General features: G+C 55.8%; 1 protein-coding gene across 1 annotated transcript; it reads right to left on the reverse strand.

The window, feature by feature from the left end:
- On the reverse strand, positions 1–27985 carry SLC8A2 (solute carrier family 8 member A2). The gene is made up of 9 exons (XM_020283614.2): positions 27258–27985; positions 20633–21297; positions 13913–14335; positions 9483–9586; positions 9322–9339; positions 6976–7100; positions 6604–6703; positions 1673–1951; positions 1–497 (listed from the first exon to the last, which is right to left on the reverse strand). The coding sequence occupies exons 1-9, from the start codon at positions 27930–27932 to the stop codon at positions 121–123; spliced, it is 2766 nt and encodes a 921-aa protein (XP_020139203.2). The 5' UTR covers positions 27933–27985; the 3' UTR covers positions 1–120.

The following is a 27985-nucleotide window of genomic DNA, read 5'->3' on the forward strand; positions in this document are numbered from 1 at the left end:
GCTGAGTCCCAGGACAGGAGGCCGAGCCGGGAGGCCAAAGGCGCCGAGGGTCCAAGAGCAGGTGCAGCCCAGTCCCCGCCACCCCTCCCCGGGGCGGGGGCGGCCGAGTCCTCCGAGGCGCTAGAAGCCCCGGATGTGGCAGTAGGCCTCGAGGCTGGCGAACAGGATGTAGAGGAGCCAGAGGCCCAGGAAGAGCGCGGTGGTGGCGAGCTTGGGTCCGCGCGGGCCGCCCAGCTCGCCGCCGATGTGCGGCCGGCGCCGGTACAGCAGCACGGCGATGCCCACGAAGGCGAAGACGGTGAAGAGCGTGACGGAGAAGGCCAGCGTGCCGGTGCGCACCTCGAAGGGGCGGCCCTGCACCGCCCAGTACACGGCGGCCACCGACCAGGCCACGCCCAGGCCCAGGAACACGTTCACCGCGTTGGAGCCGGTCACGTTGCCGATGGACGCGTCCGCGCACTGGTCCTGCAGCGCCGCCACCTTGCTGGCGAACGTGTCTGCCGGGGACAGAGACGCGCGTGGGACGGGGCCGCGCCACCTGCGCGGACGGCGTCTCCGGGCGCCCGTCGCCTGCCGTCCCTGGGACCCCAGTTTCCGCGGGCGGGTCGCCTCCCATCCCGGAGCTCCGTGAGCCCCTGCGGACCCCACCCAGGGGGCAGGGCCGTCGCCCCCTCTCCGCCCGCTCGCCGGCCCGCTGCTGGCCTCCCGAGGGACCCGCCGCCTGTTTCCCAGGGGGCCCTCGGCCTCTTCCTTTGGAACCCGCCGCCTGCTTCCTTTGGGACCCACTGTCTACATTTTAGGGGGCTGCTGTCTACTTTTATGGGACTTGCTGCCTGCTTTCAACGTGACCCGCTGCCTGCCTTCTGTTGGACTCGGTGCCCGAGTTTTGCGGAGCCCGCCACCTGCATTCTGCGGGCCCCGCTGCCTGCTTCCGACGGGAATCGCTGTCCCATTCCACGACCCCAGGGGCTGGCTTTCCACGAGCCCGGCCACCCCACTGCCTGCGTTCTGGGCCCACAGCGCCACCAGCCGACTGGTGAGCGCATTGACAGGGAAAACAAAGGTTTCGCCCACGCGTACACACCTGCTCTTCCCACTCCTGCAAGAATTTCAGTCTTGCCACCTTTTCTCTAAGGGACCCTCCCTGGGCTTATTTGGGAAGAGGGAATCATAGCCGTTGTGTTTCGACGGGACGCACCCTACAGTCTCGGAGGCCCCGCCAGCTTATTTCTGTGGCACCCCCTGGTCTAACATCCGGTTTGCACTTAATTAAGCCTTTGAGACTTGGGGCCCTGGCTCTGGTCCTGCCTGCCGCCACAGTTCTATGGCATCTTCTGTCTGGTTTCAACAGCTTGTTTGTGTGGACTGTCCTGAGTGGTTTCTATGATGTCCCCACCTCCTTTCTAGGGGACCCGTCTCTCGACACCCGTCTCTTAATGCCCAGCCATCTTCCTTCTGTGGAATCCATTGTCTGGTTTCTCCCTTTTCCCAGCGCCTTAATTCTGTGGGACATTCCACCTGGTCACTTGTTGGGGGCGGGGTTCAGGTCACACCTCGCATCTATGGGACCTGCTGCCTCGCTTCTGTTCCTTGGGGACCCACTGCCCTGCGTCTGCAACTTCTTTCCCTTGGACTGTCCCCGCCCCCAACAAGCAGCCTCCCGGGGTGTTACCAGGGATGGAGGTGCCCAGGGCCACGAAGACAACAGCGTTGACAGAGTCCTTGAGGCCAACGGTGCAGCCAAAGTGGGAAGCGAGGTCCCCAATGAGGGCGGTGAGCAGCCCGATGACCAGGATGCAGACACCAAAGCAGGCCCAGCCATGGCAGTACTCGGTGGGAGGCACGCAGGCAAACAGCACCTTCCAGAACACCGTCAGGAAGTGCATCACGTAGTCGAAGCACGACGGCAGCCGCTCCTCCCGGGACCCGTCCTCCTCCTCCTCCTCGTCCCCTGTGGGCACATGACCCAGCTGGGGCACACACCCGTACCTCCTTCCTCGACTACAGAGGCCCCATTTTGTTTAATTTCCAGACAGCACAAAAGCAATTACCTTCCCAGAATCCCTTGCAGCTAGGTGTGGCCATGTCAGCAGCCACACAGACACTTTCCCAGAATCCCTTGCAGCTAGGTGTGGCCATGTCAGCAGCCACACAGACACCTTCCCAGAATCACTTGCAGCTAGGTGTGGCTATGTCAGCAGCCACAAAGATACCTTCCCAGAATTCCTTGCAGCTAGATGTGGCCATGTCAGCAGCCACACAGATACTTTCCCAGAATCCCTTGCAGCTAGGAGGATGAACGGGCCTAGGTAAAAAAAATATTTACTTTCCCAGAATCCCTTGAAGCTAGAGGAGGCCATGTGTGCCCAGCTAAAAACATTCAGCTTCCCAGGATCCTTTGCTGCTGGAGACAGCCATATTACTAGCTAAAAATATTCCTTTTCCCAGAAGCCTTTACAGCTACTGAAAGCCATGTCCACAGCTAGAAATATTCACTTCCTCAGATTCACTGCAGCTGATTGTAGCCACGTGCTCCCAGAATCCCTTGCAGCTAGAGAGCCATATACCCAGCTAAAATTAGTCACTTTCCCAGAGTCTCCTGGGGCTAGCAACAGCCATGTCCTCAGATAAAATGCCAAGAATCCCTTGCAGCTAGCAGTGGCCATGTCTTCAGCTAAATACTTGAAGTATTTAGCTGCAACAGTGGCCATCTGACCCAGTCTGGCAATGAGACATGTACACAGGGTTTCTGGAAAGTTCTAGCTTTCTTGATATGGGCATCGTGTTATAGATGAGTTTGCTGAGCTTTGTAAAATGAAGCTTCATGCTCAGAGCTGTACCACTTATTGTGACCTAATGTGACTTGCTTTTGACCTACAGTGACTTCTGAAATGTGAGGGCACAAATGAAATGTTTTGTCTACCTCACCCCAAACTGCAAAGCAAAAGGCGACAGGTGAGAAGCAATGTGCCCAGCATTGCATCTGGAAGGGAACTGGTAAGAAATATCGTCGCCTGGACCAGTCCCTCAGTCAGCCACGGAGTAAAAGCCAGGACGGCCACCAATCAGGGAGCCACTTCCCAGGTTCAACCTGAAGGCTCCTCGACTTGCTCTCTCCAAGAAACACCTGAATGTCAGGGACCAGAGGACACCTGGTGGCAGTAGAGGCAGAGAGAGAGACAGACCAGTTTGGGGATTCAGATCACTTACTTTTCTCGGCTTACTCAGCCACTTGGCTTGTTAAAGAAATAAATGCTTGGATTTGTAAATGCTTAACCAAGCGGTTTGTGATGTTTCTTTCTTTCTTTTTTTTTTTTTTTGAGACAGAGTCTCACTTTGTTGCCCAGGCTAGAGTGAGTGCCGTGGCATCAGCCTAGCTCACAGCAACCTCAAACTCCTGGGCTCAAGCGATCCTCCTGCCTCAGCCTCCCGAGTAGCTGGGACTACAGGCATGCGCCACCATGCCCGGCTAATTTTTTCTATGTGTTTTTAGTCAGCCAATTCATTTCTTTCTATTTTTTTAGTAGAGATGGGGTCTTGCTCTTGCTCAGGCTGGTTTCAAACTCCTGACCTCGAGCGATCCTCCCGCCTTGGCCTCCCAGAACGCTAGGATTACAGGCGCGAGCCACGGCGCCCGGCTGGCTTGTGTGGTTTCTTGGTTCTGCATGCTACTTCTCAAGAATGAGGTTTTTGCTGTGACCCCGAATACAATGGAATTAGAAACTAAAACTGCAAACTGCAACTCAACAGGCGCGCTGCCCCTTCCTGCTTCCCCTTTCCTCTCTCCTCCTGCTTGCAATACAGACGTGCCGTGCGGCAGCACTCTTGCAACCACGAGGGCAAAAGCTGAGAGTGGGAAGGAGAAATAAAGGAGGAGATTTTGTGATTTCTTAATGACATGACTGAGCTGCTGCACCAACTCATCGCCCACGACGGATTCTTTTTGCATCATGAGAAAAACAAACTTGAATGTGCTCAAGCCATTAGTGGCTGAGTTTTCTGCTGCTCGCTGCCGAATGTATCCCTAGCTGAACCAAGAGACACGGCTGAGGTCAGAGCAGGGAGGCCATGCTCTTTGGGAGCCAGGAGGCTGTATCATTGCATCGCTTGGGGCTTCTCCTTGCCCTGCTCCGAATCCTGCCTTGGCTCCCTACTGCCCTCAAACCCAGGCCTCCACTCCTGGGCTTGGCCTCTGCTCACGTGTGCAGCCTCTGCCACATAAAGGGAGGCCTGTGGTTACACCTGTGATCCTAGAGCTCCCTCTCTGGTGTCAAAGCCTGGATCCGCCCTCTGAGCCTCCAGGTGCCTATCTGAGAAATGGGAGTAATCGTCGGACCTGCCTCGTTAGAAGGTTGTGACGACTAAACGAGTCCGTTTGTGCAAAGTGCTCTCAACAGAGCCTTGTACGTCTCCAGTGTTACTATTATTGCTTTGGTCGTTATTGCTGAAAGCCCTTTCAGTGGGAGGGGGGTTCGAAGATGCCCCAAACCAAGTCCAGTCTGCAAAGCGCTGACAGCCTAGGAACAGGGGGAAACAGAAGCGCCTGCACGTGCGGGCTGGGACACGATCCGTCCCTACGGGAGCGAGAAGAGCCCTTCTCCCCCTTCTCTGCGGCCCCTCCCGCAGCTCTGGGCTCTCGAACGTGACAAGGCGCAGGCTGGGCAGACTGCGGGGTGACCCAGCACCAATCCGGACACGGGGAAACGTGAATCAGATGGGCTCACAGGGGAAACGAACTCTCAGCCGCACCTGACACTGGAGACGTGACAGTGTCGCCAACAGTGTCATCAGCATGATCATTACTGTCCCTGTGATCCTCCTGGTTGCCATTGTTCCTGCACTCCAAGAGTGCTCTCATCTGGCCACCTGGTCGCTGTGAATCTGCAACCTGACACATGCTGGGCCTCCTCGGCCACCACCTCGAGCCTTGTTCCGTTTTGCCTCACTCGCCACCCCCCACCCCCACCGCGCCCCCCACTCTCCCCGCAAGCTCCCTCTCTCTCCCCTGGGGCTCCTCCCATTCAGAACTCTCCATGGTGCCCTAGTGTGTTTCAAATGACACCCAAGCCCCCTACGGTGGCCCACAAGGACCTGTATGGTCAGGACTCCTCGTCTCGTACCTCTTCCCCACACCCCAACCTAGGTGTCCTCGCCAACTGCGCCATAATCTGGCGCATGTCTGGACTTCTGTGCTTGGCTGTCCTGCCTGGAACGCCCTCCCTGTCTTCTCCCTGCTCCTGGCTGACAGTTATTCCGATCTGAAGACCCAGCTCGGGTGCCATCTCCTCCAGGAAGCCCTCCCTGGACTCCAGGCTGGCCCAGGCACCCCAGCTGGGCTCTCCACGGGCTTCCCTGCCCCAGCTCTGCCCACTCTAGGTCGTCATTCTCCCTGACACGTCTGCGCCCCCTCCTGGACTGTACGCTTCATGAGGACAGGGCCAGGGCTGTCTCGGCCACCTCTGTGTCCCTAGCACTGTCCCCTTCAGATTATGCTGGGAGAGTGTGGCTTCTGAGGGAGATGCGGTTTTGCTTGTATTAGGGCTGCAGTCTGGGGTCTCTGCCCGCCACCTGGCTTTCTCCGACACCTGGTTTCTTTTGCTACTACTCAACAGTTTCTTTCCAACCACGATTCCTTGTGTGCCTTCAGGCCTTCTCGAAGGAAACCCGATATTGTATAAGAGATGGAAACCTGGCTGGGTGCGGTGGCTCACGCCTATAATCTTAGCACTCTGGGAGGCCAAGGCGGGCAGGTCGCTCAAAGTCAGGAGTTCGAAACCAGCCTGATCAAGAGCGAGACCTCTCTACTAAAAATAGAAAGAAATTAATTGGCCAACTGAAAATATATAGAAAAAATTAGCCGGACATGGTGGCGCACACCTGTAGTTCCAGCTATTCAGGAGACTGAGGCAGGAGGATCGCTTGAGCCCAGGAGTTTGAGGTTGCTCTGAGCTAGGCTGATGCCAGGAAACTTTAGCCCGGGCAACAGAGTGAGACTCTGTTGGAAACCTTGAGCTCTGACCCTTTCTGGACTCCCTGTGGGACTTCAGGTCAGTCCCTCTTCTCCTTCTGAGCCTCAGTTTCCCCAATCTGTATCACAAAGGCCCAATGTTGGCTTCCAAGGCGGAGTCTGTGAATCCAAGTGCCATAGTGTCTCTGGCCACAAGGGGGCAGTGCGGGCCTGTCTGAGGCAAACGAGGGTGGGGACCCACGCAGGTGGGAGACAGCTGGGTGCCCTGGCGACTGTCTCCATGGCAACAGAGGAGCCAGGCTGTGTCTGGGGAGGGCCACAGCATTTAATCTGTTCCCGCCTCCAACTGCCTAACACGGGTAGAAAACCCAGGCCGGGACCCCTCTTTCCTGGTTGTATGTCTCTTGAGTGTTGGTCTCTCCTGTTGGCATCTCTTCCTAGCTTTTCCTTTGTCTTCCTGTACCTCTCTGATTTTTATCTTTGTGTCTGTGCCTCTCAGTGTCTTTCCTGCCAACTTTCTTTTCTCTGTTGCCTTGTCCTTCTCCCCCAATCCCTCTTTTCCGACCCCCGTCTTTCCATCCATTTCTCCCCTTTTCTCTGTGTCTCCTCTCTCTCTCTCTTCCCTCCCCACTTACCTGCGCTCACCGTAATTGCCTCTAAAAACTGCTCCCTCCACGAATGGGTCCCAATTACCAAGGCCAAGTTCGTTTTCTTGATGAGTTTATCCACCGTGTTCTGGGGACAAGAGGGCAGAGAGATCATTGTGCCTGAGCAACCCTGGGCAGCTACACGAGGGGTGCAGGGGCAGGGGACTCACACCCTATGCCCGGGGTCCCCCACCTCCTACCAGCAAGCAAGGAAGGGGCGGGGCCGGCGCTGTCCGTGGTGCTGACGAGGGGCCTTTCATCAGCCTGTCCTTGGGACCCTCAGGGCTCCTCTCTTTCCAGGCCCTCCCCCAGGAAATGACCCAGGCCAGATCCCAAGAAGGTGAGGCCCCAGCAAGTCACCTTAAAATCATACGACTCCTCAATGATGACCTCCAGCCGGCAGTTTTCCCCAAGAACGGGCTTGCCCATCTCTGCTATCCTCCGAGCCTCTTCCTCCTCGGCCGTCAGTTTCCTGTCCCCATCGCCTGCAGCATGGGGGACTGGAGTTAGACTCCCAGGGGACCTACCGAACTGGGCCAGCGACGCTTTCACTACCTGTTCCCATAGATGGAGAAAACCTATCTGTTCTCTGGGAAGCCTCCTTGGTGACCCCCAGCCTCCCATCTGACCACCCTCTTCCTCAGCCTGTAGGCTGGTCCGTGAAGCTTAGTTGGTGGGCTCTGGGGTTCGTGAGGTGAAGGCTGTGTGACCTTGGGGAAATGCCTTTGCCTCTCTATGCCTCAGTTTTCAAATCTGCAAAATGGGCACAATAACAGTACCTGTTGTGACAGTGAAATGAGTTAATTCATGTGAAGTGGTTAGAACAGTGCCTGGCACATAACAAATATAAATATTATGTTTATTATTATCACCATCATCATCATCATCACTACCACTGTAGCCTGGTGGCAGGAAACCTGATCTCTACATCCAAGCTCTAGACACATCCTAGAGGGTGTCTTAGGTGGTGAGGAAACAGGAAGATACGAATCTAAGACCCAGACCCACCTATAGCCTGGCCCTGAGCTCACCTATCTCCCCAGGGTGTGCAACCCGACCTCTGGTCCGCAGCTCTGAGCTTCTCACTGGGACCCCAAATGTAAACCTGTCACCAACACTGACTCCAACCCCCAACCTTCAACCCTGGATCTGACCTCAACCCAACCCTAACCCTAAACCCCCATCCCAATCACCATAGCCTGGGCCACCAATAACCCCAAGCCAAATCCCAAACTGCAACTCCACACCTAACTCCAGTCCTAAACCCGACCCCAAACCTCAGTCCCAAACTCCGTACTCTGACACCATCACTAACAGAGAACTTGGCCAAGTGGCAAAGACTGCTATGTGTTCACCTGAACCTGTATTTTTTTTTTTTTTTTTTAGACAGAGTCTCACTCTGTTGCCCGGGCTAGAGTGCCGTGGTGTCAGCCTAGCTCACAGCAACCTCAGACTCCTGAGCTCAAGCCATCCTCCTGCCTCAGCCTCCCAAGTAGCTGGGACTACAGGCATGCGCCACCATGCCAGCTAATTTTTTCTCTATATTTTTAATTGTCCAATTAATTTCCATTTTTAGTAGAGACGGGGTCTCACTCTTGCTCAGGCTGGTTTCGAACTCCTGATCTTGAGCGATCCTCCCGCCTCGGCCTCCCAGAGTGCTAGGATTACAGGCGTGAGCCACCACGCCTGGCCACACCTGAACCTGTTTTTTTCCCTTCCTGGGCAAGGAGCTGAACTACATTTCCCAGCCTGCCTTGCAGCTGGGTGTGGCCATGTGACCAAGTTACAGACAATGGAATGTGCGCAGAAGCCACGGACAGTCCCTCCAGGCTAAGCACCCCCAAATCTCCCATGTGATCCTCCAAACTCTCTCGCCCTCTTCACCAGCTAGAAGCACAGTCCAGGGACAATGCCAAAGCTCTGTGGCACAGTGGACCACAAGATGGGATGGCCGCGTGGCAGAAGAAAGCCACCCACCCACAATGAACACTCTTAAAAAACTTTGCCAGAGAAGGAAATAACTTTTTTTGCTCTTAGTTAAGCTACTGAGATTGGCAGGTCTATTTGTTTCAGCAGCTTACATTACTTATCCTAACTAGCACAAGTTTTAGTCTAACCCTAATTCTAACCCTAAACCCCAATTCTGACCTTGCCTCCCAAGCTACTGTCGAGATCTACAAGCCATTGACCCTAGCCCCAACTCTCACCCCAATCTCTGCCCTGTCCCCCATTCAAACCAAAATCCCTCGAACTCCGTCACTCATCTCAAACTCCTTTGGCTTTGACCTTGGCTTTGACCTAAATGGGACCCTAATTCTAAGCTGATCCTAGCACAAGCACAGAAAACCACCTCCACCTTAACTCTAACTTTGCCCCAGTCCTAACACTGGTCTTAAATCCCAACCCCGTCCCAGTGCTAGTCAACCTCAAACCTCATTCCCTCTGACTCCCCGACAATCCCAGGTCCGACCTTATGACTTAAACTCTTCCCCCAACCTTGACCGCAGACAAACCTCTAGCTGTGACCCCAAACTCCCACTGGCCCCCACCAACTCTAAGGCCAGCTCCGACGCTCACCCAGCCCTGAATCTGACTTTATCTCACCTCCAACCTGCCTCAAACCTGACCTGGAAGTGTAAGTCTGGGGCTCTGACCCTCCCCGAGAGAGACCCTCCCTGCTCAAAGCGCAGGGGCGACTCCACTCACCTTGATTCAGTAGCAGAGCTGGGGAGAGACAGAGACAGGGAGACAGTGAGATCACTCCTCTGGGTTCGTGAGCTCGGGGGAGCACCCACAGTTAAACCCCCATAGGTCCCCCCAGCCCCGGACCCCTGTACCTCTCCCACAACCCAAGGGTCACCCCTCACCTGAAATCCCTCGATTAAGCCACTGGGGCTGGCCCAGCTCGATGAAGAAATTATCCTTTTTCTCATATTCCTCGTCATCCACTATCTTCACCTGAAGAGTTTTCCTGGGCAAGGGGTGGGGGGCAGAACAGCCAGATAAGGCCCCTCCCCAGAACCGCTGGAGCACCCCCTGCCCCAGGCTCCATACCCTCATGGAATCCTGGCAGCCACCCTAGAGAAGGCGCTATTATCATCCGCATTTGACACAGGCAAGCTCAGATAAACACCAGCGAGCAGGCTGGGGTTTATTAAAGTGAAGCAACATGAGCTCACGGATGAGACCAGATTTGAACTTCCATGTGTCACTCCGCTCCAGCCCAGCGACCATACCACCCCCTCCCACCCGGACGACTGCAGCCGCCTCCTAAAACAATCTCAGGCTTCAGCTCCACCTCCCACGGTCTGTTCTCCCAACAGCAGCCCGAGCCATCCCAATAAAACCAAAAGCGGATCGGGTTCCTCCCCTGCGCGAGACATTGGCATGGCGCCCATCGAGCTCAGAATAAAAGCCAAAGAATGGCCCACAAGGCCCCGTGCAATCTGGCCCTTGTTCCCTTTCTGGGCCCGTTGGCTATTCCAGGCCTGCTGGTGCCTCAGGGCCTTTGCACTGGCTGTTGCCTCTGCCTACAGCACTCTTCCCCGAGGCTCACTCCCTCAGTTCCTCCAGTGCTCTGTTCAAACTTGACCTTCTCAACGAGGCCCATCCCCCACCTTATTTAATAGTGAAATCTATCCCTGCCCCCACCCCAGCACTCCTAGCCCCTTACCCAGTTCTGTCTTCTTCGCTCCATTATCACTAACATACCATCCAATATATTTATTTTTACTGTTTATTGTTTGTCAATTGTCTCCCCACCTTAAAATTTAAGTTCTACCAGGTAAACTCATTTATATTCTCTGCTGTATCCCCACCACTTAGAACGGAGCGTGACATTATAGTATGCCCTCCATAAATATTTTGCTAAATCCTCCAGCACAGAAAACCCTCAGCTTCCTGCCCTCTTGTCCTGACCACATTTGGAGGCTGAACCGAGTGCCAAGCGATTTTCTCAGCATCTCCACTCCCACGGTAACCAGGGAGTGGCGGGGAACAGCCAGAAATGACCTGTCCCCTGCAGGCACACAACAGCCCCCCATCACAAAGACTCACAACCCCAGGATGCCCACAGCTCTGCCACTAGCGACTCTTTCAGCTGCAGGGACCATGGAGTCCCACGAGGCCTGGCCCCAGAGCCCAGAAGCACAGACCCCGCCCACACAGTCACCCAATCCAGGAAGCACAGCCATCACACCGCCCACGCCACACGCCGTCACACTCCGCAGCCATCCCCCATGCAGTGGCAAAATCGCACAGACCAGATGCCAGTCAGTCAGCACGACACCCCCACCGCAGCCTCGGCGACATCGCCGCCCTGCAGACCCCGCTGTGGTCTCACGCTTCTTCCTTCCATGTCGCTCTTGACGCCTCTCGGTGTCCCTCCATGCCTCTCTGTCCCTGCGTTTCCCACGTTCCCTTTTCTCTCCACCTTTCTCCCCATCTCTCTGGCTCTCCGGCTCTCTGTCTCCAACAGTCTCTCTCTGTCGCAGTGCCCCCAACTCTCTGCCCTTCTCTATCCTGTTCTTCTCTCCCCCCCTTTGTCTCTCAGGGTCCAACTAAATCCAACACAATCCAAGCAGAAGGGTTTCAATCAGACAGTCATTCAACACACGCAGCTCAACACACAAACACGCCCGGGACACAGTGACAGCTGTGCGATGACAGACGTGCATACGACGGTCGTGTGAGGACATGCGTCCACCTCCACCCTCCTGTTTTCAGGGTATTTTACATTTTCTGTGGGTGGAAAGAAATGGCCGCCCTCACCCCGGGGAGTGGGCTTGGAGCTGTCCGTGGTGCTGAAATCCCGGGGCAAGGAGGGGGTCTCCTAGGACGTCCCCAACACACAGACGGCTGCCGACACAGTGATACACTGACAGAGTGACACACACACCTCCGCCACACATTCTCACAGACATGCCGAGATCCGCTGACACAGTGACTGACAGGCAGCGACACACGTCAACTGGCACCCAGGCGGGAGTGCCCTCAGGGGACCCAGAGAAAGGAGAATCCCAACTGGCAGGGAACAGCAAGAGGGACTCAAGCTAGACAAGGGCAGGACTTCCTGAGATCATGTCCAGATCATGTCCAGATCATGTCCATGTCCCCTTGTTTCCTGGAAGCTCCACTCTCTCGCCACTCACCCCGCACCCACCCAGCCCTCTGATCTCAGACCCTGTCTCCTTCTCATCCTGTCTCTGCTTGCTCTTGCTGACCCAAACCCTCTTTTCTCTGCAGCGTCCTAAGGGTCTCTCCTCCCCCGGGCCTCAGTTTCCCTCCTGCATGTCTGCCTGTATCTCCCCTGCACCTCTCTACCTTCCCACCTTCCTTGATCTGACTCCCAGCCCCTCTCTCTCTCCCCCTCTCTTGATGTATCTCTGTCTCTCACTTTCCTCCTCCCTTTATCTCTAAGTTCCTTTCTCTGTGTGTCTCTCGTTCTCTGTCCCTCTGTTCTGTCTCTCTCTCTCTCTCTGACTCTGTTACTGTCTTCCTCTCTACCTGTCTCTGTCCCTTTCTTGGGGTCTCTCTATGTCTATCTCTGTCTTTCTGTCTCTCTACATCCCTGCCGCCCCATCTCTGGGTGTCTCTCCTCCATCTCTGTGTTGATCCTGCCCAGGCCTCCCTCCAGGCTGGCTGCTTCCAAACACCTCTAATTAGCGCCTGCCCGTCAGAGGAAGGATGTGTTTCCCTTAACGCTAATTAGCCTCCTGTTCTCTGTCTCCTGAAGCCACAGCTGGAAGCCTGGGCGGGGGCGGGGGGGGGGGGGGACAGAGGGAGTCCCAGCCTGGGGAAGCCGTGTGGGGGAGGGGAGGGCCTGTGGGTTGCAGCAGCAGGAGGGAAGCGGGTTGGACTACAGGAAGGACCGGAACAAGCAGAAAGACAACTCTCCCCATCCCCCCCCCCCCGCCTTGAGCGTGGGAAACGGGCCGGGATGGTGTGTCCCCCCACCCGCCCCATCCCAGCTCTCGTCGACCCTAAGACAGAGAGCAAGCCAGAGAGAGAGAGATGGAAAGACACGGCGAGCTCAGTGACTGGAATAGAACCTAGTCCAGAGCCGGATACTGGGGACAGAGGCCCAGAGAGAGGTCGCGCAGGGAGCGCAAGGTGCAGAGACGCGAAGGGAGCGAGGGAGGGACCGGGAAAGCGACGAGAAGCTGGGGCCGCCCGAGGCGGAGGCGCAGAGGCGGGGGAGGCGGCAGAGGGGAGCGCGGCGGGGCTCCGCGGAGTGGGAGCGCGTGGGCGGCGCGGAGGCGGGAGACAGACGGGCGTGCGGGGGCGGCGGGGCGGGCAAGGGCGGGGGCGGCGCGTCTGCGCTCGGGGCGGCGGTGGGGGAGGTGAGGCCACTGGCACACGCGGGGGACTCCGGCCTCCGCGCAAGGAGGTGGCCAGGGGTCTGGGCGTGAGCACAGCGGTGACTCTGTGTTAGTGCACGCGTCTGCGACTGTGTGCGGCCGTGTGTCCGTGTGTGTCCTTATGCATGGCTTTGTGTCGATCTGCGTGTGTCTGTGCACCCAGCCCACCTCCTCAGACCCCGTCTTCCCAAATCCCAGCCCTTTAGTTCCCCCGTGTCGCTCCGGGCCGTACCCCCACCTGCCGAGGCCCCCATATTCCTACACCGTCTTTTCCCAAAGCTTCGCCCACGTTTCCCCTGGCTACCCCGCTATTTCCCCAGGTGCTTCCTCAAGCCACAAGCCCCGCCCCTTACCTAGCTCCGCCTCCCAGGCCACACCCCTCTCCTTAGGCCCCGCCTTCTTCTGAAGCCTATTTCTATTTCCTCGAGTCGCTACCCAGACGGCACACATCGCCTGGACCCTGCGCCTTCTCCATCCCTCATACACCTTCCCACCTCAACAGGACTGTCCTCCCGCCTCCCCGGGACCCCTCTCCTCAGGACACACTCCGACTCCCCCCGGCAATTAAGGCCCAACGCGCCTCTCCCCAGGCCCCTGTCCCATCTTCGCTCCCATTCCTCACCCCGTCCACCCTTCCTCCGGTGTCCTCACCTCCACGCCCGCCTGCATCTGGGCCCCGCCCCTCCCGAGGCCCCGCCCATGTCATCCTCTAGGCCCCACCCCTCCCGAGGCCCCGCCCCTTCATCCCCATAGGTCCCGCCCCGAGGCCCCGCCTCTGCATTTCTCCAGGCCCCGCCCCCGCCCGAGGCCCCGCCCTGCATTTCTCCAGGGCCCGCCCCGCCCGAGGCCCCGCCCCTGCATTTCTCCAGGCCCCGCCCCGCCAGAGGCCCCGCCTCTGCATTTCTCCAGGCCCCGCCCCCTGCCGGGGGCGCGCTCACATGGTCTCGTCGTCGCCGAACTCGAGCTCGCCGCACGCGTCCTCGTAGTGCACGCCGCCGCCGCGCGCCGTGCCGTCCACCGTGCGGTAGGGCAGGCGCACGGTGCCGCGCGCGCCCGAGCTGCGCACGACGCGCACGTCCACGGTGCCCATGCACTCGCTCACGTGCAGCAGGCGGTCCTGGAAGGAGAAGATGCCCGCGTGGTCGTCGTCCAGGATGGTGACAGTGGCCAGCAGCGGCGCCACCAGCCGCCCCTTGGGCCGCCCGCTGTCGTCGGGCTCGAACATGCCCTGCGCGTCGCCCACGCGCAGGTTCAGCAGCCGCACGAAGAAGTGCTCGTCCTCCTCGAAGATGTCGTCGTCGATGATGCCGATGCGCAGCTCCTTCTGCGTCTCGCCCGGCTTGAACACCAGCGTGCCCTCACTGCGGCGGGGTGGGGGAGACGGGGGAGGGTCTGTCAACGGCTGTGCCCGGAGGAGGGGTCAGTGCCACAGGAGGGCCCCGAGTATGCGAGGGGACAGGCGTTAAACAAGCAACACTGAGAGTGAACCGGGGCGGGCGTCCCGGAGGGAGCGATGCAGAGTGGGAGCAAAACAGAGCTGTCCCTCCCACCGTGGAACTCCTGAGGATCAGAAGGGTGGGCATGAAACAGGTAAAGATAAAGGCGAAGTCAGGGCAGGCTTCCTGGAAGAGGCAACCTAATGCAAGAGGCATTAGTGCACAAGCATGCTCCAAGCAGGGGGAACAGCACATGCAAAGTCCAGAGTGGAGAGGGAGCCTGGCGCGCCCTGCAGCCCTGCTTCTCAAACAGTCATGTGCATATGAAGCCCCTGGCAGATCTTGTTAAAAATGCAGACTCCCGTTCAGAAGCGCTAGGCCTAGGGTTTCTAGATTCTGCCTTTCTAACTAGCTCCAGGCGATGTGGGTGGTCTTGGTGACACTTTGAGTAGCAGGGGTCTAGGGCCCAGAAAGGACCTTGTCACTCTTCTGATAAAATCCCTTCTGTGCTCCCAGGTGCCCCCAAGAGAAAGTCTCTTGATGCCTTAACTTGGCATCATGTATTCATTCAACAAACACTCCTAGAGCACCTGTTCTGTGCCTTGTGCTGAGTGGTGCTGAGGGCACAGCGGTGACCAGGCCCTGTCCTCACGGGGGTTTGCAGCCCCGTGGGAGAGCCACATCACAGTGGCAATTACACAGTTAATGATTTGATCACAGTTCATTCATCCAACAAATACGGAGAAAACACCTGTTGTGTACCAGGCACTGTTCTAAGTGTTCGGGAAACAGCAGGAAAACCAGATGAGACAAAAATCCCTGCCCCGATGGAGCTTCTATTTTAGTGCAGGAGATTGAACAATAAACAAACAAATCATGTTAGGCGGTGATGGTGCTACTGAGAAAAACAGAGTGAAGCAGACGGAAGTGCAGAGGGGGGAGTCCTATTAGGGTGGTCATGGCAAGCCTTCCCAAGGAGGTGGCATGTGAGCAGACGCCGGAAGGCAGTGAAGGAGGGACCCATGTGGAGGACATCTGGAGAAGAGCATTCCTGGTAAGGGCAATAAGCAGTGCAAATGTCCTGGGGCAGGAACTGACCTGGAGTGTTCACGTAACAGCAGGGAGGCCAGTGTGGCTGCGGCAGAGGGAGCGAGGAGGAGGGAGTGGGAGATGAGGTCACAGAGGGGACAGGGACAGATCTCATGGGGCCTTCGTGGGCCATGGTGAAGACTTCCGAGTTGACTTTGAGCAGAGGAGGGGTGTGAGCTGGCTTAGCGTTAAAAGAGCAACAGCTGTGTCAGTCTCTGAAGCACCCACAAGATGCTCTGTAAGGAGGTGTGGAGGGGACAAGGCAGTGACATTAGATTAATCGGGGTGAAATTTTGAGATTTTTGAGGGGATAGGGAATGAGTGGGCTGCTCTTGGCAGGGCCACAGACATCAACATGACTCAGAAATGTTAATGAATCTCGAAAATCCATCATTTCCCGCCAGTCCCTCTCACCACGCACGGCAGGGCTGCGACTCCGTTATTTGATCAGCGGGCGTTCACTATGCTATGATCACTTTCATCATCAAAGGGTCCTTGGATTTCTAAGAGAAGCTTAGCTCTGCGGGAGGGAAGAGGGACCCAAAGTTCTGCCAAAAAGGGGTTATAGAACCAGGTGACAAGACCTGGAGTGCAGGGACAAGGGGCTCCCCGTTGCTGCAGCCCCTGGCTTGGGGGACACTGTGCATGGTTGCTAAGCACCCAGGCAGGTGGGCTGACCTGCTTCAAGCTCCAAGCCAGGCCCGGTCACCATGCCAGTTGTGCGACCTCAGGCAGTTAGTATTGTGTGGCCCGCTCAGCCTCAATGTCCCCATCTGTAAAATGGACCTAATGCAAAAAGGAGGCGTCCGCCCCGTGGCATTGTGGGAAGGACTGAGTTAATGCGGGGAAGCACTTGGAACGGGCCAGGGGCACAGCGGAAGCACTGGACAAAAGACAGCTAGTGACATTTGCGTATTAATATTAGAATCTTAGCATCCTGCAGTCACAGGCTGTTAGAAATTTAAGCTTAAGGGACAGGGAGAACATGGAGGTCTTTAGCATCCTCTTTGCCAAACAGTTAACCCAAAGATTTAGCGCCGTCTTTACCGAACAGTTAAACTGGACATCCCCAGTAATGGCCGGGCAGACCTCCTGTCCCTCCTCATACGACACACCAAGGAGGACACAGCGTCGCGTCCGTGGGATTCCTGCCAAAAGTGCACAACTTGAGTCTAATCATCAGGAAACACCAGACGAACTCAAACGGAGCACTGTTCTAGTCACCGGCCTGTCATCTTCAAAAGTGTCAGGGTCACCAAAGCCAGAGGAAAGCTGAGAAACTGATCCAGACGGAAGACACACGACCACCGAATGCGACATGTGGCTCTGGACGGAACGGGAAGGTTGGGGAGGAGCGACAAACAGCCGTAAAGGATGTCACAGGACAGCGGGGGCGTCCTGCGGCCATGCCACCCTGAATGCGCCCGAGCTTGTCTTCTCTCACAAGCTGAGCAGGGTCGGGCCTGGTTAGTATTTGGATGGGAGGGGGCGACTGGGAGAATGCAAATGTGGATTGTGGATTGAGTAATAGTTTCAACTCAGCATTAAATTTCCCGAGTGCGGTCACCGTGTTATGATTACGTGGGAGAACGTCCTTATTCTTAGGAGACGCATGCTCAGGTATTTCAGAGGTGAAGGTCATGGCATCTGCAGCTCGCTTTTAGAGTGTCATGATTATTAATATTATTACATGTTAAAGAGACGGAGTGGAAGCAAACAGGACAAGGTGTGAACGATCGTGGCTGTGCGTGAAGGTTACATGAGAGTCCAGTGGAGCGCAGGAGTGAAATTGTGCAAAATAAAAAGTTGGGGAGAAAAATAACGGGGATTTTAGAAGTCGGGTATCAGAATCATAGCAGGGTAGATTCTGTGAATCTAGCTGGACTTGTGGACTTGTGTCCTAACACTGGGCACAGAATCTGAGATGACAAACATCTTAGAACCATCAAATCAGAGACTGGTCGGTTGGGCTTTTGAACTAGATAAAAAAGAAAAAAGAGAGAGAAAGAGAGGCCGGTGGGGATTTGGATTAGAATACCAAAACGCTGGAATCCTGGAATCTTGGAACTTTACACCCTTGATGTGTTTGGATCACAGGGGCCTAGACCTCAGAATCTTGGAACAGCTATGCTGTTTGGGGCTTCTGAGACCACGTTTGACATGGAGAAACTAAGGCCCACAGGGGTGCCCTAAGCCATACAACACCTGTGGGAAAATTAGTAAAACGCTTCTCTTCTTCAAAACGCTTATTTCCACGAACCAAGAAATTGTCATAATAGACATTCAAATCTACAGCGTCCACTGCAGAGTTTGCTCAGATATAGTGCTCTTGTGCAGTGCGCAACCTCAACAACTGCACGTGGCAGCCCTGCCTGTTCCGACTGAGGCGGGGGCTTGCCCAAGGAACAAAGGCCAGGGCTAAACTTGGACTGGAGCCCAGGTCTCCTCCCTCCCAGGCCTGGGCCGAAGCCGCCTTGATAGGCAATGCTGGGCCTTGAATGTCCACTAGGACGGGAGATCAGAGCTGGCCAGGAAGGTGTCGGTTCTTCCTAGCTCTTGGATTCCACCACTGAGCAGAATCTATTCTTTCACTTCAAACATCTTGGCCCTGCGGTCACTTTCAGGGGAAAAGGTGGCCTCTGATCCCAGCAGGTGACACCTGCGCTCACTTTGTTCCACAAAGGCTCAGGGCTGCAGATGGGGACAGTGGGGGAGGGGGGCGAGAAAGTGAAGAACTCTGAGAAAGCGATCAAAGGGGGACACGTGTCAGGCTGCTTAGCAGGTGGGACCTGCCAGACCTCAGCCACCAACAGGACTCCTCGCTGAACCTGCCTTGTCTTTCCTTGGTGGCTCTTACCGCTGCCCGACATTTTTACTTGCAAATGGCCTGGCTTTCCCAGGAGAACAGCCGCCCCCCTGCGGCAGGCGGGGTCTTTGTGTGCTTCGTTCACCCCTAGTCATCACCGCCAGATCCGTTGTTGGCACACAGTAGGCACAAAATCAATGTTTATTATTACCGGAAATGGGAGACTTGTAGCTGAATTAACAAAACATACTGTAAAGCTATAAGTCTTAAAAGAGTGTGGCATGGGCAGAAGAACTATACACAGATGAAGAATTTCTGTGAGCCACACGAGGGCAGAGATTTTTATCTATCTTGTTCACTGTCCTACGTTGAGCCCCTCGAAAAGGCAGCTGGCACATAGTAGGTGCTCAATAACCATTTTTACTCTAGTGATGGTTGTTCTGGGCAGCAATACACATAATGGAGCTCTAATAAGTAACACAGTGTGGCATCGGCACAAAACCACAGGCAGATAAAGACCATAGGAGGGCCAGCGTGGAGACTAAGAGCTTGTCTTGGTCGCCTTGTGTACTGAGTGCCTAGCACACAGTAGGTGCTCACTAAATGCTACTACCATGGAGAATGTGGGGGAACAGCCATTTTACTGGATAATAAAATACAGGAAAAAGCGGCGATAATGGAAACAGCGTGATTTGAAACCAGAGCTGTGGATAATTGTGAGTGTTGGAGGGAAAATGAGAAGTGATTTTATCTATCACATTCACTTGCTGTTACATCCATGCCTAGGACCGCTTTGGGCACAGAGTAGGTGCTCAGTAAATAGGTTTTTACTCTCTCGTTTTTGTTTTTAGTGACAGGGTCTTGCTCTGTTGCCCAGGCTAGAGTGTAGCGGTGTGATCCTAGTTCACTGTACCAGCAAACTCCTGGGCTTGAGCAATCCTCCCACCTTCACCAACCAAGTAGCTAAGACTACAGGCGTGTGCCAGCACATCTGGCTAATTTTTTTTTTTTCCTAGAGATGAGGTCTTGTATATATTGCCCTGGCTGGTCTTGAACTCCTGGCCTCCAGTGATTCTCCCACCTTGGCCTCCCTAAGTGCTAGGATTACAGGTTTGAGCCACCACGCAGACTTGAGAGGGGTTGGCAGACTTGATCAACCAGGTAGTAAAACATACACTAAAGCTATAATAGCTAAAACAGTGTGGTTTTTGCCACAAGAAGCAACGAACAATGTTGGAGGCACGGCGTGGGGGCAGAAACCTCATCTGTCTTCAAATCTGCTACATGATGAGTGCTCAGTAAGTGTTTTTACTATGACTTTACAGTAAGTAGGGACAGTTCTATTCCCAGGTAACAAGACATGCAATAAAACTATAGTAATTAAAACAGCACAGTTATAGAACCAGAGGTAGAGATGACAACATTGGAGGGAAAATTTGAGTGCAGCAACTTGGCTTGCTCACTATTATGTACCAAATGCCTGGAATGGTGTCTGGCACATACTAGGTGCTTGAAAAATGTCGGTTATTACCAGACCACGGGAGGAGACTTGTCCTACAGGTAACAGAGCATGCGACAAAGCCGTAAGCGTTAAAAGTGCATTGTTCTGGAACAAGAGCTGTGACTCCGCATATTGGAGGGGCAGCACGAGCCGGCACCTTCTGTCTTGGGCGCCACATAAACGTGTCACCTGAGACCGAGACTGGCACCAGCTGACACGCCATAGGTGCATTTCCTCTGTGCGACAGGGAGAGGCTTATTCTACCAGGTAACGACACTCAATAGAGCTGTAATGACTACCGCAGTGTGTTGTCAAGCACTAGAACCCACAGGCTGACAATGAACTTGGAGGGGAGGCCTGGGACACCGTGCTGTCCTGCCTGTCCAGCGGCACGTGCCGCATGCCTAGAACAGCGCCTGGTGCAAAGGAAGCTCTCGGGAAGGAATGAATGCATGCACGAATGAATGAATGCACGAATGAATGCATGCACGAACGGATGCGTGCACTAACGGATGAATGCACGAACGGATGCATGCACGAACGCATGCGTGCACGAACGGATGCGTGCACGAACGGATGCGTGCACGAACGGATGCCTGCACGAACGGATGCGTGCACGAACGCATGCGTGCACGAACGGATGCGTGCACGAACGGATGCGTGCACGAACGGATGAATGCACGAACAGATGAATGCACGAACGGATGCGTGCACGAACAGATACTGCGGGTCTGCCCGCGGCAGGGCAGGGACGGCCCTGCAGGCTGGGGGCTGCCGCACCGCGGCGACCTGCGCAGTCTCCCCCGGCTGGCGCGGCGGGACCCACCTGTACTCGTAGTCGGAGCCGGCCTTGGCGGAGCCGTCCTCGGTGCGGTAGTCCACGTAGAAGGTGCTGTTGCCCTCGCCGCCCTGGCAGGTGACGGACAGCAGCACGGAGCCGCAGTTCTCCAGGCAGTGGTAGAGGCTGGGCTCGAAGAAGATGCGGCTGGCGCCGTCGTCCTCGTCCTCGCCGGGGCCCTCAGCCGGGGAGGCCCTGCGCGACGCGTCGGCCGCGTGGCGCCGCAGCACGTTGCCCGCGCCCGTCATGAGGCGCGTGGCCTGGATGCGGTAGAAGGCGCGGCTCTTCTGCTGGTGCAGCAGCGCGTAGTAGTTGGCGATGCCCACCAGCTGCTCCAGGTCCTTGTCCGGGTGCTTCTGCTTGAGGTCCTTGAGGATCTGGATGACCTCGCGGCGGCTGGCGTCCAGCTCGCGGGCCTCGGCGGGGCCCGGGCCCAGGCCGCCCAGCTCGCCCGGCGCCTCGGCGCCCACAAACGTGCCGTCCAGCTCGATGCTCTTGGGCGGGTCGCCCTCCGCGCCGATGATGATGCCGCTGCGCGGGTCGGTGCGGTAGCGCTTGTACACGTACTTGTAGAAGAGCAGCCGCTTGTCGGCCATCCAGGCGAACACCACGCACACCGGGAAGAAGACCAGCGTGAGCAGCGCCTCCCACACCTGCGGGGCGCGCGCGTCAGGGCCGCCGGCGGGCGCTCCCCCTGGCCGCACCCGGCCCGCCTCCGGCCCTCCCTTCTGCCCGCGGTCGGTCTGGCTCTTGTCCCCCTCCCCCACTGATCTCGCTCCCCCCATCATGCCCTCCCCACATCTCTCTGTGTGCGTGACTTCCCTCTCTACCTGGTTCTCCCTGGTCTCTCTCCACCCATCCACCCACCCGTCCATCCACCCACCCGGCCGTCCACCCATCCACCCACCCGGCCGTCCACCCATCCACCCACCCGGCCGTCCATCCATCCACCCACCCACCCACCCATCCACCCATCCATCCATCCGGCCATCCATCCACCCACCCGTCCATCCATCCATCCATCCATCCACCCGTCCATCCATCCATCCACCCATGCATCCATCCATCCACCCATGCATCCATCCACCCACCAGGCCATCCATCCACCCACCCACCCGTCCGTCCATCCATCCATCCACCCACCCGGCCATCCATCCATCCACCCACCCAGCCATCCATCCATCCATCCACCCGTCCATCCATCCATCCATCCACCCGTCCACCCGTCCATCCATCCATCCACCCGTCCACCCGTCCATCCATCCATCCGCCCGTCCACCCACCCATCCATCCGTCCACCCGTCCACCCATCCATCCATCCGTCCACCCATCCACCCATCCGTCCACCTGTCCACCCATCCATCCATCCACCCGTCCACCCGTCCATCCATCCATCCGCCCGTCCACCCACCCATCCATCCGTCCACCCGTCCACCCATCCATCCATCCGTCCACCCATCCACCCATCCGTCCACCTGTCCACCCATCCATCCATCCACCCACCTTGCCATCCATCCATCTACCCATCCACCTGTCCACCTTTTACACGCTGAGAACCGCGCACAGCTGCCCAGGTGCCAGAACCCCAGGCACCCTCAGCCGCCACGAAGGGACAGACACATCCCACCCGTGGTCTCAGCCCCTGTCATGTGTCCCTTTCTGCCTTTTCCTCTCCCCCTCTATCTTTCTACTCCCTGCTGGGTTTCTGCCCCTCACCTGGGATGGCCCACCCCAAACCTCTCCTAAAATGCCCTCACTCCCCCATCGCCCCCCCCCATTGCCTCCTTAGCGTTCGCCTGGCTCTCAGGAACAGGATTCTGACTCGAATAGGGGCTTGCTCGGCTCCCCGGCTCACAGCCTCGTAAAGTGGGTTGCCGAGTAGAGTCAAGGCTCTACAAGAGGGCTGGCTGGCCCTGACTCTTGGTCTGTGACATGGGACATCGCCAACACGAATGAGCGCAGACAGCCCTAGCACTCAGCACCATCCGCTCCTGACACGTGGAAAAGACTCAGAATGTGAAGTGAACACTGTCATCGTTATTAATGACGGGCTCGCTGGGGTCTAAGACACAGTCTGCAGGTGGCTGGCCCGTGCCTGGGCACACACAGGAAACGAACGGCCACCAAGACGTGACAGCATGCCTTGAAGATATTCATACAAAGTCTCCACCTTAACCTCTCTCATTAAAGACGAAGAAGAAAAGATGAAAGCATATTTGCAAGCAGATGGCCTGAGGAGCGCCTTTAAAAAAAAAATGAGCCAGGTGGAAAAATATCTAAGATCCAATCGCCACATCCCTTCGTCACTGTGTTTACTGATGGCTCAGAGAAAAGGCAAGACTTGGGAACAGCAAAACCACATAAAGCCACAAGAAAGGCTTGTGAGAAGAAGCTGAATGGCCGGGCGCGGTGGCTCACGCCTGTAACCCTAGCACTCTGGGAGGCCAAGACAGGCGGATCGCTCGAGGTCAGGAGTTTGAAACCAGCCTGAGCAAGAGCGAGACCCCATCTCTACTATAAATAGAAAGAAATTAATTGGCCAACTAATATATGTAGAAAAAATTAGCCGGGCATGGTGGCGCATGCCTGTAGTCCCAGCTACTCGGGAGGCTGAGGCAGGAGGATCGCTTGAGCCCAGGAGTTTGAGGTTGCTGTGAGCTAGGCTGACGCCACGGCACTCACTCTAGCCTGGGCAACAAAGTGAGACTCTGTCTCAAAAAAAAAAGAAGCTGAATGTCCAGCCCACGCTGTGAAATGGACTCTGTCCCTTGTATTAATTGAACCTGCCACTGTGTACGTTGCAGGAGAGCTCCAGTCATCAGAGGACAATCCCAAACACCTGAGATTTTCTTGCCTCCCTGCAGGTAAATACAAGGTGGTTCTAGAAGATTCACACTGTTGTTCTATAGCACTTGGAATGTACACTAAGCATGTGCCCACCCAGAGACGGCATTGGTAAGTCTCGGTGGCGCAAGAACACCCCTGAAAGGTTTTGGAAATCTAGGGGTGTTCATGGGTTGCCATTATAATTGGGGAAGGGAGATACAGTCCTGGTCTTTAGTGGCCTGATCATATCCCATGACTCATGCTCCACAATTGTCCCACACAATACAGAATTGTCCCCCACAATACAGAATTGTCCCTCGAGCTGCCCCATTCACTTCAGGATGTGCCAGTGGACATTCACGCCCATGAAAACCCTGTTTGTAATAACTGGGGTCTAGCCACTATGCGATCTATGCATGTAACAAAGTTACACTTGTACCCCAACATTTTAAAAATTTTATTTACTTATTTTTGTAGAGACAGGGTCTCATTATGTTGCCCTGGCTGGTCTCAACTCCTGGCCTCAAGCAATCCTCCCACCTGGGCCTCCCAAAGTGCTGGGATTATAGGCGTGAGCCGCTGCACAGGACCTGTACCCCATAAATGTATGCAAAAAAACCCTGGAGTCTAGAACTCGACTCTGTTTTGTGTATACACTATTTAAAGTATTTTCCTGGCCGGGCACAGTGGCTCACATCTGTAATCCTAGGACTCTGGGAGGCTGAGGTGGGAAGATTGCTCAAGGTCAGGAGTTCGAGACCAGCCTGAGCAAGAGCGAGACCCCGTCTCTACCAAAAATAGGAAAAATTAGCCGGGCATGGTGGCTAGAGTAGCATGCCTGTAGTCCCAGCTACTCAGGAGGCTGAGGCAGGAGGATCACTTGAGCCCAGGAGTTGGAGGTTGCTGTGAGCTAGGCTGACACCATGGCACTCTAACCTGGGCAACAGAGTGAGACTGTGCATCAAAAAAAAAAAAAAAAAGTAAAGTATTTTCCTGTATGAGTTCACATACGCCAAATACACTCATTTTTAATCTCATGGCTACCCACTTTTCTGCCTAGATTTTTTGCATGGAATGGTTTTCTGATCTTTTCCCCCACTTAAACACAACTTATTCATTATAAACAGGTGCCTGCATCTGGCCCCCTTGCCACAAGGTTACTTGTGATGAAGCATTTACATGTGGAAATGCAGACCATTTTATTAGAAATCTTTCCTTTATATCACAGTTTGGACACATACTGACTGTTGGCAAGCCAAACGCATGAGCCAGTTCACGAACGGAATGAAGACCTGATGTTTACTCTGTTCCAGGCAGACTGTTTGAAGCCCTTCCACATGGAGCGCTTCAGTTTGGCAGCCCTAAGAGGTCAGCGATATGATGACCCCCATTTTACAGGTGGGAAACTGAGGCACAGAGAAGGTAAGGAACCTACCTAAGGTCACACAGCCGAGCAGCAGCAAAGGTAGGGTTTGGATCCTGGCCTCTGTGAACCAAACCCTGAGGCTAGAAGCCCTCTCTACTATTACCTAAGAATTCCACATGAGCAGAATAAAGAGGAGGTAACCAAATATTTGTTATAAAAAGGGGGGACTGGATATAAAAGCTCAAGAAACCCCACAGCAACTGTGGAGAAAATACAGAGCCTGACAGATTTTGGAACTGCTATCATCTTTACCTCGTGCCAGTTCTTCCGGTGCTTTAATGAAAATGTCCCATAACTCAGGCCCCCATGTAACTTCTGGGGGACCCCCGGCCTTCTCACCCAGAGCTGTGGCGTTTTATCCCCTCCCTCCGTTCCTTAGGTCTCGGCCAGCTCCTTCTCAGAGGGACCCACTCCGCCACCCGATCCCTGCCCCACCTCTCACCCCACCTCTCACCCATGATGTCTAAAATTCTTTTTCACACCCTTGGTGTAAATCCGCCAAAAGCCATTTTGAAAGCCTAAGTCAGGACACCGTTCTTTTTAACAGCACCTTCAAGCATACGATGCATTGTCACCCCAAGCACTTTTCCCCATGGCAGATGGGAAACTCAGTGTCACAGTCAGGGGCCAGTGGCGGCAACTTTCTCTCCCTCTCTCATGCCTTGTCTTCGGGTGCCACTATGTTCCCCTTTCCTCACTGCGGTTTCTGATCATTCCATTGTTAATATGCACCGTCCTTTATATGTCATCTGCAAAGCATTTTTCTATCTCTAGCCTCAGATTCTTCCTGGGAAGAAACTATCACTGGCAAAAACTGACAGGCGAAAATAGATGACACACACGTGTGAATGAATCCTGGACACCCGCAAATAAATTATGCATGCGTGTGACTGAATGAGGCCAGGCCCATAAATAAATTATGCAAATGTGCATGGCAGTCATTGGGGCTGTGGGAAATAAATTAGGCAAATGTTGTAAAGGAAGCCGGTAGCGCATGCAGGTTAAGACGCTGGACAGCTGAGAGGCAACTGATTATGAGAACGTGGGTGTAAATCATGCAGCTCTGGGTCTCAATTTTGTCTCGCTCTTGGAATAAATTATGCAGAGTCGTCATTGGGCTTCTATCTACATTGGGCTAGAAGGGAGTAAAAAATTACACCGAAGTGACATAAATTATCCCGACATCAGAAATCAATTATGAATAATGAATGAATTATGCAAACCATGATTGCGTATCGGGCAAATCCAGAGCTACATTATGCAGATGTGGGCATGCAGCCGTGCAGGCCCGTGGATAAATTATGCAAATTGCACCGAGTTACCCAAACCAATTAGCACTGTCAGAAAACACAAGGCTGGATTATGCAAGTGTAGTATGAATTATGCAAATGGAGGCTGTTTTATGGCAAAGGCGGGAATAAATTATGCAAAAGACAGGGAGTGTAGGAAAACATGTGGACACACCTGGCATGCGTTACACGGATCACAGGGGTTCTGCTAGCCCATGCAGCACTCGGTAACAGTGACAGTTAAAAGGAACCCCTTCTGGGTGTGTGTACTTAGTGGGAACCCCTTCTGGGTGAGTGTGCTGTAGTGGGAATCCCTTCTGGGTGAGTACGCTGTAGTGGGAATCCCTTCTGGGTGAGTACGCTGTAGTGGGAATCCCTTCCCGGTGAGTGCGCTATGGTGGGAATCCCTTCTGGGTGAGTGTACTGTAGTGCGAATCCCTTCCGGGTGAGTGTGCTGTAGTGCGAATCCCTTCCGGGTGAGTGCGCTGTGGTGGGAATCCCTTCCGGGTGAGTGCGCTGTGGTGGGGACCCCTTCCGGGTGAGTGCGCTGTGGCGCGAATCCCCTCCGGGTGAGTGCGCTGTGGCGGGAATCCCTTCCGGGTGAGTGCGCTGTGGTGGGGATCCCTTCCGGGTGAGTGCGCTGTGGTGCGGATCCCTTCCGGGTGAGTGCGCTGTGGTGGGAATCCCTTCCGGGTGAGTGCGCTGTGGTGCGGATCCCTTCCGGGTGAGTGCGCTGTGGTGCGGATCCCTTCCGGGTGAGTGCGCTGTGGTGGGAATCCCTTCCGGGTGAGTGCGCTGTGGTGGGAATCCCTTCCGGGTGAGTGCGCTGTGGTGGGAATCCCTTCCGGGTGAGTGCGCTGTGGTGCGGATCCCTTCCGGGTGAGTGCGCTGTGGTGCGAAAGGGTGTCCCCTGTGGGCGGATGAGCGCTTGCGGAACCTTCCAGAGCCGTGGCCGGGTGGCACCAGCAGGACTCCGGCCCTGTGGTCGGTGGCCCTCTCGGCTGTGAGCATGCATTTCTGCAAACACACAAATCACACACGCACCCAGAAAGTGCCCCGGCTCCTTGCTCACCTGGACCACTCCTGGGGAAAAGACGGCGAGGATGAGATAGAGCCAGACGTAGGCGAAGATGCTCCAGGACGCGGTGACGAAGAAGACCCTCAGGTGCTTGATCTTGCGGCTCTCGCCAGCCGGGATGACGTAGATGCACACGGCGATGACCACGAACATGTTAAAGGCGGCGCTGCCCACGATGGTGCCCGGGCCCAGCTCGCCCGCCTGGAAGTTGTGGCCGCACACCTCGATGACGGACAGCAGGATCTCGGGCGCCGAGGAGCCCAGCGCCATGAGCGTGAGGTTGGACACCGTCTCGTTCCAGATGCGCACGGTGCCCACGCTGGTCTCGCCGTTGGCCTTGGTGATGGTGATCTCCTTCTCCTTCGACGTGATGACCTCGATGGCCGCCATGAAGCGGTCAGCGATGATGGACACGCCCAGGAACATGTAGACCATGGCCACGAAGTAGACCACCGCCCGAGCCGCCTTGTCCCCCAGCGACGGGTCGTCGGGCTCCCACACGGGCAGCAAGACCCCCGGCTGGCAGCGGTTGGAGCCCTGGCAGCCCCCTGTGCTGGTGTCGCTGTCATTGGCGGGGGGAGGCGGCAGGGAGGGGGTCGGGGTGGCCGCCCCGGAACATGGGGGAGCCCCCAGGAGGAGCGCGACCCCCACCAAGGCCAGGGGAGCCATGGAGGGTGGTGGGATCCTATGGGGGAGGAGGGGGAGGTCCGAGTCACACAAAA

Source organism: Microcebus murinus, chromosome 16 (assembly GCF_040939455.1).
Source record: "Microcebus murinus isolate Inina chromosome 16, M.murinus_Inina_mat1.0, whole genome shotgun sequence".
In the NCBI taxonomy this organism is placed as follows: domain Eukaryota; kingdom Metazoa; phylum Chordata; class Mammalia; order Primates; family Cheirogaleidae; genus Microcebus; species Microcebus murinus.